The sequence below is a fragment of the Macaca fascicularis genome, chromosome 17, assembly GCF_037993035.2.
Source record: "Macaca fascicularis isolate 582-1 chromosome 17, T2T-MFA8v1.1".
NCBI classification, from domain to species: Eukaryota; Metazoa; Chordata; class Mammalia; order Primates; family Cercopithecidae; genus Macaca; species Macaca fascicularis.
The window spans coordinates 63933386-63948056 of NC_088391.1; the positions used below are offsets into that span (position 1 = coordinate 63933386).

The 14671-nt window shown below is 38.2% G+C and overlaps 1 protein-coding gene across 5 annotated transcripts in view; it reads left to right on the top strand.

The window, feature by feature from the left end:
• Nucleotides 1-14671, top strand: part of PIBF1 (progesterone immunomodulatory binding factor 1) — a 238531-nt gene that overhangs the window by 189600 nt on the left and 34260 nt on the right. For 3 of the 5 annotated variants that reach the window (XR_012427009.1, XM_005585991.4, XM_045377077.3), the window contains one exon: nt 6770-6854. The exons of the other annotated variants lie outside the window; for them this stretch is intronic. Coding sequence is in view for 2 of the 3 variants with exons in the window: in XM_005585991.4 (XP_005586048.3) it covers nt 6770-6854 (85 nt within the window). In the remaining variant the exon portion in view is untranslated. The remainder of the gene's footprint in view (nt 1-6769; nt 6855-14671) is intronic. 5 annotated transcript variants of the gene reach the window in all.

The window sequence follows — 14671 nt, forward strand, 5'->3', positions numbered from 1 at the left end:
ACCATGTTGGTCAGGCTGGTCTCTAACTCCTGAACTCGTGATCCGCCCACCTCGACCTCCCAAAGTTCTAGGATTAAAGGCATGAGATGCCATGCCCGGCCTTGAGATTTGAATCTTTTATATGTCGTATTTTACTGTTATATTCTTGTGATGGGGAGGTATATAAAACTCCTGAGGAAAAAAATTACTTCTTTCACAGTTATCTCCAAATAAATTTGAGGATTTATTTTACTAAGAATTAAGGTAGTTTAAAATGCTTAATATAGAGAAAATAATAGCTAGCTGTAGGAGAAAATTATAAAGATGAACAAATTCAGCCATAGATAAATTAAGCAACTTGTCCTCTCAGAACATACAGCATTGTGATAGAGTCAGAATTCAAATTTATATCTGTCTGCTTGCTAATTCTATTCTCCTAACCATTAGGTTATACTGCCCCTCTATGTTCTATTTTGAATAAGGGATATTATTTCTGTAACTAAAATAATTAAGGAAGAGAACAAAAAAATAGTGTATCATAGTGATTAAAAGTAGCACTTTAATGAGTTGATCGTTGTTGAAGCAGGGTGATAGATATATCAGGGTTTGCTATTACATATTTTCTCTTCTGAAATATTCTATTATAAAGTTTTTTTAAAAACAGATTTTAAAAGGAAGTTTTCAAATTCAACTCAGTACTTAGTTTTGAGTTAGGGCAAGTACAATTTAAATTCTCTGTACCTCTGTTGTCCAATAGAACTTTCTATAATGATAAAAATATTCCATATCTGTGCTGTCCAGTATGGTAGCCACTAGCTAGCCACATGTAGATGTTGACCATTTGTTTTGCGTTTTTTTTTGTTGTTGTTGTTGTTGTTGTTGTTGTTTCCTTTTTTTGAGACCGAGTCTCGCTCTGTCACCCGACTGGAGTGCAATGGCGCGATCTCGGCTCACTGCAAGCTCCACCTCCCAGGTTCAAGCGATTCTCCTGTCTCAGCCTCCCGTTTACCTGGGATTACAAGCACCCACCACCACACCCGGCTAATTTTTGTATTTTTAGTAAAGATGGGGTTTTACCGTGTTGGCCAGGGTGTTCTTGAACTCCTGACCTCAAATGATCTGCAGGCCTTGGCCTCCCAAAGTGCTGGGATTACAGGCGTGAGCCACCGCACCCAACCTGAGCATTTGAAATGTGGCTACTGTTACTGAGGAACTAAATTTTTAATTCTATTAAAATTGAATTGTTAAAATTATATTGTCTTTAATTTTATTAAGATTAAATTTAAATTAATGTTAATTTTATTTTATTAAAATTGAAGATAATTTTAATTGCTCTAGTGGCTAATGGCTGTAGTATTCCACAGTACATCCAGTTTCCTCATATGTGAAATGAAAGTGGTGCTGAGGCAGGCAGATTGCCTGAGCCCAAGAGTTCAAGATCAGCCTGGACAACATGGCAAAACCATATTTGGTTTTGTCTCTACAAAAAATACGGAAAAATTAGCTGGTGTGATGGCACACTCCTGTAGTCCTGGCTACTTGGGAGGCTGAGGTGGGATGATGACTTAAACCTGGGAGGTGGAGGTTGCAATGAGCAACTGCACTCCAGCCTGGGTGACAAAGCAGAACTCTGTCTCAAAAAAAAAAAAAGAGAGTGGTGCTAACAGCACCTGATTGATAGGGTTGTTCTGAGGAATAAATGATATAATCTTCATAAAATATATAGATAAAATAGTGTCTAAACATTATATTCAACAGTGTTCAATAAATGCCATTCTTAGTACTTACCATACATGTAACAAATTTTTGGTTGAAAATTATATTAAAGGCCAGGCGCGGTGGCTCAAGCCTGTAATCCCAGCACTTTGGGAGGCGGAGATGGGCGGATCACGAGGTCAGGAGACCATCCTGGCTAACACGGTGAAACCCCGTCTCTACTAAAAAATACAAGAAACTAGCCGGGCAAGGTGGCGGGCACCTGTAGTCCCAGCTACTCGGGAGGCTAAGGCAGGAGAATGGCGTAAACCCGGGAGGCGGAGCTTGCAGTGAGATCCGGCCACTGCACTCCAGCCTGGGCGACAGATCAAGACTCCGTCTAAAAAAAAGAAAAAGAAAAAAAAAGAAAAAGAAAATTATATTAAAAATGAGAAATAACATTTCTCAAAATATGTTGAATTTGAACAAAAATTAAGACTCCCCCAATAACAGCAACAGTTTTCATAAAGGCCATGTCATTTATGGAATTAATTACCAAGAAAAATTTTGTACTAAACATGAGTCCTTTAATATTGTCTTGTGTTGCATAAATTCATTGTGTGATATTTTAGTACATTCTGAACTGATAATTCACAGGTTATGAAATCTTATTCTTAATTGAAGCAACTACCTTCTAAAGTGAAAGGTTATTAATACTTTCAGTAGTTTAGTTATGACATTTGAGATGCTGCTATAGGGGTACCCTGGTTGCATGAATGAAATGCTGTGATGTAACAATGCCCTTAAAAAGTCAGCTCGGCCAGTCATTCAGATATGGTAGGATAGATCACAGTTCTGTATACCCACATTCCTTCATCCCTACTCTAAGCAGATGGCATTTCAAATCCTGGAGTAGAATTATCCTGGGCTTTAAATACACATCAGGCTGGTTTCTGTCCTTACGGTAAATGTGTCTGTAAAATTAGATATTAATATGAACCTGAAGGGGTAGTTGTGAAAATTTAGGAACATATATAAAGCTTTGGCACATAGGAGAATCTCAGTAAATGTTACTTCCGTCCCCTTGTCTTTTATTTGAAATGTAAACATTAATGATGGCCCATCCAAAAGCATTATCAAGTTATTATGTTCCTTAGAAGACATAAACAGGAAAATTCCTATTCATCTTTGCTAAGTGTCGAGGTTAGTTGTAAAAAATATTTACATCAATTTATGACTTTTAAATGTTTTTCTAATTCAATAAAAACTCTTTGAATAACTGAATAATTGTATGCTTTTCTTAGAAAATTAAACAATACCACTATACCATACTTATCCCTTGAAAATGAACTATGTATACAATATATTCAATTTCTAGAAAGGCTAGAGTAAATATGCACTAAAATGAAATCATTATAAACACATTAAAAGCTAACATTTGAGATGTTACTATTAACTGCTTTAAATTCCCCTATTGTTAAAGTAATGCTTTATTCTAAAAGTAGTACTGATAACTTTCTTCCACCAAGTCACAAGAGACAGTCTGCATAATACAGTTTGATCTCTACTTCAGAAAGGAAGGAAGCTTGGAAAGAGAATAATTAGCATAATTTTCTTTGCCTGTTGTCAGTTCTTAGTTTATTCTTAACTGGTAAAGAAAAGACTACATTGTCAACTTCTCTTACAAAGCTACCCGAGAGTATATTGATCCAGGAAGTTAAGGAACAATATATCAGGAATGTTTTCATATTGCAGGTGAAACAGAGCCATAAACATGAATTTCTAAGTAATAATTAACAGTGAATTGAACAATTATGGGTGTAATATACCATTCAAGATAGATGTGCTTATAAGGAGATTTGTTTTGTAGTTGTTTTATGAGTCATTCGTAGAAGCTTTGTACTTTCAAAGGTAAGTTTCCACTGTTATGAAATATGTCTTATGAAGACTAAAATTCTATTGAGTAAATACATACTAGAAGAAGAGTGAATATGATAATCATCATACTCAGTTTTAGAGACCCACATGTTGAAGGTTGTCTCCCTGTGGTCGAGTATATTATAAAGAAGACAAAATATATATCCAGAGGCCGGGCGCAGTGGCTCAAGCCTGTAATCCCAGCACTTTGGGAGGCCGAGACGGGCGGATCACGAGGTCAGGAGATCGAGACCATCCTGGCTGACACGGTGAAACCCCGTCTCTACTAAAAAAATACAAAAAATTAGCCGGGCGAGGTGGCAGGCGCCTGTAGTCCCAGCTACTCGGGAGGCTGAGGCAGGAGAATGGCGTGAACCCAGGAGGCAGAGCTTGCAGTGAGCTGAGATCCGGCCACTGCATTCCAGCCTGGGCGGCAGAGCGAGACTCCGTCTCAAAAAAAAAAATATATATATATATATATATATATCTCTCTCCAGATATTGTAATCACAGCAATATTGTCTGGGAAGTCCACATAGTTTGTAATAAACTCATGTCTTACAGGTACAACATGATTGTTCTGTAAGCCAGCTTATCCCCCCACCATTTATTCCATGTATATACGGTTGTTTTGCTATTTAATTATAGAATACTTTATTTTTGAAAAGTTAAACATGACAATATAAAAGCATTTGTAAAGAATTATCCAGTCAAAATCCTTTAATTACCTCGACATTCCATTCCGATTACACTACATTTTCTTTAGAAGAGCCTGTTGGTATTTGAGACAGAGAGTGAGTGTGTGTGTGTGTGTGTGTGCAGTGAATGTGAGTATATGCTTAAATACCATGGTTGTTAGTGTATAAGTTTACATGTATATGAACATAGACACATATGTGTTCCTTAAAAATTCCTAGTCCTATTTACTGGATATTTAAATTTGAAAAAATATTTTACCTTCAAAGTGATTCCAGCTAAAGATAGGTTAGAATTCTAGAGTTAGAGAAACAAGTGATCCTTGCCATGCTTTGGAGATTCTAGCAGAACATGGCACTCAGTTTCCTTTATACTGTTTTGTTCTTTTTCAACTCCTCAGCTCTTGCAGGATCTCTGGCGCCTAACTCTAAAAGTCAGTTTGTTTTTTCAGCTGAGCTGCTTACCTTTATTGACATTTAATTACTATTTTACTCTGATGCCTATTTTTTTATCTAAATTAGTAATGCTGTATAACATTTATATAGAGTTTTATGAGTTCAACACTTTATATAATCATTCACATAGCCCTTTGACATACATGAGTATTATGTTCCACTTTACAGATATAAAAACTGAGGTTCAGTGGGGTGGTATGTGTTATGCTTTGCACCATACATTTGAGTCTGAGTCAGTGGCACAGTTGGAAACAAGTCAGAATTGCGTCTAGTCCGTCTTCTCAGAGGACAAACTATGATGCTTCCTTCTCGATTACTTGGAAGGAGAAGAATATGGGCTTTCCCTCTTAAATCCTTCGAATTAGCAGTTGTTCCAGAATGCCTACTACTGTTTCTTGAATTAAAAAAAAAAAAAGTCTGCCCAATATTATTCTAAAAATTAGTGACTTTCCTTTATTTATTTTTTTTTTTTTTTAGAGAGAGCCTCACTCTGTCTCCCAGGCTGGAATACAGTGGAGAATCATAGCTCGCTGCAGCCTCGAACTCCTGGGCTCAAGCGATCCTCCTACCTCATCCTTTGATGTAGCTGGGACTAAAGGTGCATGTCTCCACACCTGGCTAACATTTTTTTTTTTAAGAGATGGAGTCTCTCTATGTTGCCCAGACTAGTCTCGAACTCCTGGACTCATGGACTCATGCAGTTCTCCAACCTGGACCTCCCAAAGTGCTAGGATTATAGGCATGAGCCAGTGTTCCCTGCCTCCATTTTCTTAAAGTAGAACTTAAGTACAACTTTAAAAATGTTTTTACCTGCCAGGTGCAGTGGCTCACGCCTATAATCCTAGCACTTTGGGAGGCCGAGGTGGGTGGATCACGTGAGGTCAGGAATTCCAGACCAGCCTGGCCAGCATGGTGAAACCCCATCTCTACTAAAAATACAAAAATTAGCCGGGCATGGTGGCACACACCTGTAGTCCCAGCCACTCAGGAGGCTGAGGCAGGAAAATCAGTTGAACCCAGGAGGCAGAGGTTGCAGTGAGCCGAGATCACGCCAATGCACTCCAGCCTGGGCGACAGAGCAAGACTCCGTCTCAAAAAAAAAAAAAAAAAAAAAAATGTTTTTTACCTATTTAAAACAATTCTTGTTAGTTTTACCCTCACAAATTTTTTCTTTTCTTTTATTGTAATCATTCATTAGATAATTGCCACCGTGCCCAGCCAGAAATTGAAAATTGAACTAATAATTTGGAAACAAACGTTCTTTTTTCAAGTTTATCACAGACTAAATACCTGATTCACTTACTTAACTCAATTATATACCTGATAATTTAGTTTGTGGTAAATCATAAAATATTACTTTCAGTTTTAAGGATAAAGGTTTTAATTTGACTTCTAGTATCTTGTGTTGTAATAGTGTGCTGACATATACTACTTCTTACCTTTTATGTGAGTTTCACTTTATCTTTGTACATTTTAGTAGTAAATAGTCATCTTTACAACATTAATTTTATGCCTATACTAGGCAGGAAAGCATTCTCAGACAACATGTCAGTTACATTGTCAAATGGATTCTTAAGAGAAGAAAAGCTGGGCGCAGTGATGTATGCCTGTAGTCCCGGATACTAGGAGGCTGAAGCAGGAAGATTGCTTGAGCCCAGGAGTTTGAGGCTGTAGTTCATTGTTACCATGTCTGTGAATAGCCACTGCACTCCAGCCTGGGTAACATAGCAAGAGTCCATCTGTTAAAAAAAAAAAAAAGAGAGAGAGAGAGAGAAAGAAAGAGAGAAAGAAAAGAGGAGAGGGAAGGAAGAAAAGAGAAAAGAAAGGAAAATAAAAGAAAAAGAATCTTCTGACAAAATAGGCCATTCATTAGGCCAAACATTTTAGTGGCTAGTCTGGAATATTTATGGATTATAAATTTATCTTTAATTCAAACCATCAGATTCGTGTTTATTCTTTTAATATTTGCCATTTATTAACTCTACACTAACATAATGACTTTTTAAAACTTGAGTGTTTTTTTTTCAGCAACTTAAATAAAGAAAAATCAGCTTTACTACAGACGAAGAATCAAATGGCATTAGATTTAGAGCAACTTCTAAATCATCGTGAGGTATTTTTCCTATTTTGTTATAATTTTAATCATTTTAGGCTTTTTTAAAAACTGCTATCAGGTTAAAATTATTGGATCCCAGTTGTGCATGTTCATTAATGACTTATGTCTCATTGTAATTTTGTCCTTTTTTATTCAACTTTTGATATACTTCTTAGAGTTAATTCTTATTCCTAGAATGCCCCTTCTTGTTTTGTTGATATCTGTCACTGAATTTCCCCGTATTATTTAATAATAATCTGTTTTATCTTATTCTGCAACTAGACAGTAAATTTCCTTAGTGTGCCTCTTGTCTTCTTTATCAGTGTTGCCCAGTGCCTATAGTAGGTAGAGTATTTGTGTGGAGCTTTAAAGTTCATAAAATTATTTTCTTTTCTTCATTTGCTCCCCACCAAAATTCTTTTAGAGTAAATATAATTCCTATTGTATAGATGGAGAAATGAGTTTTAAGTGGCTTGCCCATGGCAGTTAGTAACTAAGAGATAAGTCCTGTTTTGTTTTGTTTTTTTCCTTTAAGTAAGGTTTATTGAGGTATAATCTACAAAGAATAAAATTCACCTTTTTTAGCAGACATGTCTGTGATTTTTGACAAATGCACACAGTTGCATCAGCACCACCACAATCAATATATAAAATAGTTCCATTACTCAAAAAAATTCCCTCATTACCCCTTTTTAGCTGACCCTTTTCCTCAATCCCCAGCCCTATCAACCACTGGTCTATTTTCCGTACCTATTGTTTACCTTTTGCAAAATGCTATAGAAGTGAAATTATCAGTATATAGCCTTTTGAGTCTGGCTTTTCTCAGTTATAATAATACATTTGCAATTCATCTATATTGTTGCAATATAGATGTATAATATATTGACCTCAAGTGATCCGCCTGCCTCAGCCTCCCAAAGTGCTGGGATTACAGGTGTGAGCCTGTATATACATCTATATTGGTCATATGTTTCCTTTTTATTGCTGAGTAATAAGCCATTATATGGATGTAACCCAGTTTGTTAATTCATTCACAGTTGATGGACATTTGAGTTGTTTCCATTTGAGGACATCTCCAAATAAAATAACTGTAAACAATTATGTACACGTTTATATAAACGTAAGTTTCCATTTCTCTTGGGTAAACACCCAGGAACGTGATTACTGGGTTGTATGGCAGGTGTATGTTTAAGTTTATAAGAAACTGTCAAAATTTTCCAAAGTTACTATATTTTTGCATTCCCCCTCTACGATGAATGCGAGTTCCATTTTCTCTGCATCCTCACGAACCATTGGTTTTTTTTAATACAAATCCTATTTTCTACTGAACTGAACTATGACTACCTCATCTTAGCCATCTTTTTACCACTTTGTTATTCTAATAGAAAAAGAAACTTTTTTTTTTTTTTGAGGCAGTGTCTCACTCTGTCACCCAGGCTGGAGTGCAGTGGTGTGATCTCGGCTCACAGGAACCTCTGCCTTCCAGAGTTCAAGCGAATCTCTTGGCTTAGCCTCCTGAGTACCCAGGATTACAGGTGCATTCCCCCATGCCGTCTAATTTTTGTGTTTTTAATAGAGACTGGGTTTCGACATGGTTGGCCAGGCTGATCTTAAACTCCTGACCTCAAGTGATCCACCTGCCTCAGCCTCCCAAAGTGCTGAGATTACAGGTGTGAGCCACTGCGCCTGACCAGAAAACGAAACATTTAAAACATATCATTGGTTTACGAGTATCCTCATACTAGTCTGGGAGAGGTATACCACATGTTGGGAAGAAATTATTGGAAGAATATTGTTAAGAGAGGGAACTGGAAACTATTACTGGAAGCAGTTCCAAGGTATATATCCTAGAGATGGTGTCAGAAGAACTGGAGGATTGTCTGTATCTGAGAAATGGCATTGGAGTGAGTTTTCTTAAAGGTGTCTTCTATGTGATGGGTGAAAAGGATAAGTGTCCCTGGACTAGAGTGTAATTATAACATTTAGGTAGATAAGTCAATGTAACAACAGGTTACAGAGCTAGGAAAAGCTTCTCTGAAAATACTTATTCTTTCTTCTGAGTTCTGACATTCTAGACCTTATCCATCACTGCTACTATCACTTATGTCCTAGGATTCTGCTTTCAAGTAATTGTCTCTTCACTGTGGAAACCTGATTCATTCACTATGTGAAATTTTCACAAGTGTTTTTGAAATTAAATACTTAAGAGTAGTAACTACAGATGACCAGCCATATCAACTACATTTTTTTAAAGCTAGATATTAATTTTTTTTTCAGAATGGCAGTTCTCATTTGATTTTAAGGGGATGTGCTACACTGAAAAATATATGAGGAGTTCCAACACTTGGAATCACATTACTTGTGAGTCCAAATAAGGACCAAAAAAGTTTGCTTGGTGGATTGAGAAGAAAATATGTGTCAGCATGCAAATTAAATTCTAACAGAGCTGGGCACAATATCACACACCTGTTGTCCCAGGTAGTCTGGAGGCTAAGACAGGAGAATCACTTGAGCACAGGAGTTTGAGACTGTAGTGCACTCTTATCTCACCTGTGAATAACCACTGCATTCCAGCCTGAACAACGTAGTGCAACCCTATCTTTTAAAAAACAAAGAAAGAGAAACAGGGAGGGAGGGTGAGACGGAAGGAGAGGAAGAAGGAGGAAGAAAGGAAGCGAGGGAAGGAGGGAGAAATTTAAACACTAGCAAGATGAAACTACTCATTAATTGCCTACTACCACATGTCATTACTGATATTTGCATGGATGCATATTTAGATAATTGTCAGTTTTTTATGTATTTGACAGTGTATCTTTATTTTGGCAATGATATTTTAATAATTTAACATTGTATAGCTTTTGATGATACCAAACATCTAAAAGCAACTTTTTTTGTTTTAAAGCAAAGTAAAAATTAAAGCTTAGTAAAAACAAATCTGATGTTATTAATCATTTTCTAAGAAACCATTTACTACCAACTTACATCATATATGCACATGCAAAGGCCTCTGCAAATTGCTTATATGGAAATAAAACAGCTGGTGTGACCCCCTAGAGATGCTTAGCCATTCACTTGAACATTAACCTGATGAAACAAAGGGTCCATAGGATTGATTTATTCACTTGATTGTTCGGAGGATCATGTCCTCATAATAGTCAATAGATAACTGTTGGATAAGAATAATTCTGATATTTTTTTGAAAATGAAAATCAGAGCTGGGACTAGGGTGAGGCAAGCAAGGCATCTAGGACATATGATGTAAGGAGGTGCCTACTCTCAGAGTGGGCAAAGAGCATGGATGGCCCCTGGGAGCCACTGCCTCTACCTAAGGCCACTAGCTTGCCTCACCCTGGTCAAGACCCTGGGAAAATTATCTGATACCAGTCATGGTTTTAATCAGTTAAATTTGGGCAGTGTAAATGAGTGATTCGAAAAGAGACCAAATGAACCTTTTCAAGTTTCTTATTTTCTTTTTTGCATGGGACAGCTCTTGCTCTAACGTTGTTTCGTTTTGTTTTGTTTTGAGATGGAGTCTTGCTCTGTCACCCAGGCTGGAGTGCAGTGGCACTATCTCAGCTCACTGCAACCTCCACATCCCTGGTTCAAGCAATTCCCCTGCCTCAGCCCCCCAGGTAGCTGGGATTAACAGGCACACGCCACCACGCCTGGCTAATTTTTTTGTATTTTTAGTAGAGATGGGTTTTCACCATGTTGGCTAGACTGGTCTCCAACTCCTAACCTCAGGCAATCTGCCTGCCTCAGCCTCCCAAAGTGCTGGGATTACAGGCATGAGCCACTGCACCCAGCCTAGCTCTAACTTTTTTTAGCAGTGTCACTTAGTTCTGAGTAGGCTGTATGTGTTCATGTAATATGAAGTAAGATCACCAGTTCATTTACATAATTCCAAAATATGTATTAAACAGAAAAAACAAGTAGGACAATTCTAGGTTGACAATTCAAAAACATTTGGGGCATGACCACAGAGAGTTTTGATTTCCTATATTAGCGTTAGCTCAAATATATTAGCTTAAAAGTATCTTCTCTCATATTAAGAGTTAGGATGTGGTGTGACAGTTTCCAGGAATGTGTATTGATATCTTACAATTGTGTATTTCTTGAACTATGAGTGGTATATTTGGTGGTTTTTAGTCTTAACTTTCTTTGAGAGAAAATATATTAGACTACTAATTTCAGAATGATATAATGTGAAGAGCAGGTGGGTATAGAGAGAAATAGGATATTTTAGGTTGACTTTTCATACTACAAAGCTCAACTGGGTTGGGTAAATGGTTGAAGGATTTACACAACAAATACTAACTTTAAAATGTGCATAAATTGAATTGAGAGCCTATACCTGCCCACACTTCTCCATTCTAAATTCTCCAGGTTTTGTCCCTATATTCAGTAAAATGTTCATAAAGCAGAGGGGAAAAGGGCAAAATATCTCTCCTCACAGAATTTCTTTTATTAAAGAACAATTTAATGTCATGTCTTCTGCTTTTGTAGAAGATCAAAACAAAGTGTGATCTCTCTTGGTTTTGTAAAACTATTTAAGGCAGTCTACTAAGTACATCCACATAAATGACATAATCTAATCTTTACTACAGTCCACTGATAAATATCATTATCCTCATTGTTAGAGATGAAACTGATGCTGATAAGAGTTAAATAACTCGACTGTGATTACATAGTCAAAACTAAAAGTAATTCATTTTTTTCCCCAAAACAAAACTAATGTTCTTTTTCCTTAGTCTCATTTAGACAGAAAAAAAACTCATGATGAATTATTGCTTATATTCCAGGAAATTTTTTTCCTCTGGGCATGAAGTTATATTCCTCTTTCTTGTTTTCATAAAATGAAAACTTTGTAATTTAATGTGTTTCCTTTTTGTCTTCATTGCCAGAAAACTCAGAGCTGAATATCTTGTACCAGGTGTTATAATCTTTTTTTTCCTCTTTCGCTTTTGAAACCTCAGAATAACTTTATCTGTTTCCTTCAGGTGGGTTGTAATCTATCTTACTCTAAAATGTCTTCACTTGTACTCAGATTAAGACCTCTTAGGTGTAAATAAAATATAAACCTTAAATAATTAGATATTAAAAAGAGGTAAACAGAAAAGATAAACTGATAGGATCTTACTTTTAGATAACAGTAGCAGGACTTCAAATAAACCATTCATTTTGAAAAGATTTCGAGTATGAGAAATGTGATTTCAGGCCCAATGCAGTGGTTCACACTTGTAATCCCAGCACTCAAAAAGGCCAAGGTGGGAGGAACGCTTGAGGCTAGGTGTTCAAGACCAGCCTGGACAACCTAGCAAGACCCCATCTTCACAAAAAAATCAGAATTTAGCTGGGCATGGCGGTGCACGTCTGTGTTCCCAGCTACTAGGGAAGTTGAAGCAGAGAGATAGCTTGAGCCCAGGAGGTTAAGGCTGCAGTGAATTATAATCACATCACGGCCCTCCAGCTTGAGTGACAGCAAGACTGTCTTTAAAAAAAAAAAAAAGAAATGTGACTCCTTAAAATGGCTTCTAGCTTGAGCTTATCACTCGGTAGTCTTCATTAATTGCATTTAGTTTTCATCTGTTTTTATCCATTCATCTTTGCCTTAATGAAACAAGATTTACTGATTACCTTTGGAAATTCTAATTCTGCTTTTCTTTGTGTATATTTTATCCATGTGTCCTTAGAATATAAGCTTTTGAGAGTAAGAAAAGCATCCTTCATCAGCCAAATGCCTAATAGAATACTGAGTTCAGTTGTAAGAAGCCCTTTTCTCATGGCTCTTGGAGCTGTATAAGGGCAGTGGGAAGAACACCATTTAGGAAGCTATTCCAGTATTTCAGTGAGTGATGGTGGTGTCTTGAACTAGATTGGTGATGATGAGGTAAAACAAAAATAGACCGATTTGAAAGCTTTTTAAGAAGCATAATCACAGGGCTTGGTGATTGAGTACATTAGGGACTGATTAAGAGAGGACGAATGAGAATTGATGCCTAGGTTTTTGGCTTGTGTCTTTAGTGGTGCTACGAAGAACCTAGAAGAAAGAATTTGGGGAAGAAAAGTTTAAGAAAATATCTAAGTGGATATATACACTAGAGAGTTGGAAATGTAGTTTCTTGTGCCCAAGAAAGAGAATTCATCTGGTGATAGAAATTTGAAAGTCACAACATAAAGATGTTACTTTACATAGAAATAGAGAAAATGAACCAGTGAGACTATATAGAGTGAGAACAGAAGAAGACTTGTGACAGAATCGTGATAACTACCAGCATTTAAGGGAAGAGCATAGGAAAAAGTGTTTACACAAAGAAGAGTGAGGAGTGACCAGCATCAGTGAGGAGCATCAGGAAGAGAGTAGAGTCCCTAAAGCCCAGGGAGAAGCATTCATAACAGAGCCATTGTCCGCAGTGACATGTGCTCTCAAGAGGTCAGGCCAAAGAAAGATTTTTTTTTTTTTTTTTTTGAGACGGAGTCTCGCGCTGTCACCCAGGCTGGAGTGCAGTGGCCGGATCTCAGCTCACTGCAAGCTCCGCCTCCCGGGTTCACGCCATTCTCCTGCCTCAGCCTCCCGAGTAGCTGGGACTACAGGCGTCCGCCACCTCGCCCGGCTAGTTTTTTTTTTTTTTTTTTTTTAGTAGAGACGGGGTTTCACCATGTTAACCAGGATGGTCTCGATCTCCTGACCTCGTGATCCGCCCGTCTCGGCCTCCCAAAGTGCTGGGATTACAGGCTTGAGCCACCGCGCCCGGCCCAAAGAAAGATTTTTTAAAAAGAGTGATTTGGATTTAATAGGACGCTAAAGGGCTGGGCATGGTGGCTCATGCCTGTAATCCCAGCACTTGGGGAGGCTGAGACAGGCAGATCACTTGAGCTCAGGAGTTCAAGACCAGCCTGGCCAACATGGCAATATCCCATCTCTACAAAAGATACATAAATTAGCCAGGCTTGAGGGCATGCACCTGTAGTCCCGGCTACTTGGGAGGCTGAGGTGGGAAGATCTGGGAGAATTGCTTGAGCCCAGGAGGTGGAGGTTGCAGTGAGCCAAGATTGTACCACTGCACTCCAGCCTGGGTGGCAGAGTCAGAGCCCTGTCCAAAAAAAAAAAAAAGAAGAAGATGCTAAAGCAGTTCCAGTGGAGCTGGAGCTAAAAAGCAGATTGCCATGAAAAATAGGCAGTCCTTAGAATATTTGAAGAAGAAAAGATAGGACAATTGAGGAAGGGGCATGAGATCAAGAGCTTTTACTAGGCCAAGCACGGTGGCTCACGCCTGTAATCCCAACACTTTGGGAGACAGAGGTGGGTGGATCCCTTAAGGCCAGGAGTTCGAGACCAACCTGGCCAACATGGTAAAACCCCATCTGTACTAAAAACAAAAAAATTCACCGGGCGTGGTGGCAGAAGCCTGTAGTCCCCGCTACTCGGGAGCCTGCGCCAGGAGAATCACTTGAACCCAGGAGGTGGAGGTTGCAGTGAACCTCCACTATACTCCATCTTGGGTGACAGAGCAAGACTCTGTCTCAAAAAAAAAAAAAAAAAAAAAAAGAGCTTTTGCCTCTCAAAGCTAGAGATTACCCAATTTAAATAGTGACAGGAAGAAGCAAAATAGAGACATTAAAAGTACAAAAAAGAGGCCGGGCGCGGTGGCTCACGCCTGTAATCCCAGCACTTTGGGAGGCCGAGGCGGGCGGATCACAAGGTCAGGAGATCGAGACCATGGTGAAACCCCGTCTCTACTAAAAATACAAAAAATTAGCCGGGCGCGGTTGTGGGCGCCTGTAGTCCCAGCTACTCGGGAGGCTGAGGCAGGAGAATGGCGTGAACCCGGGAG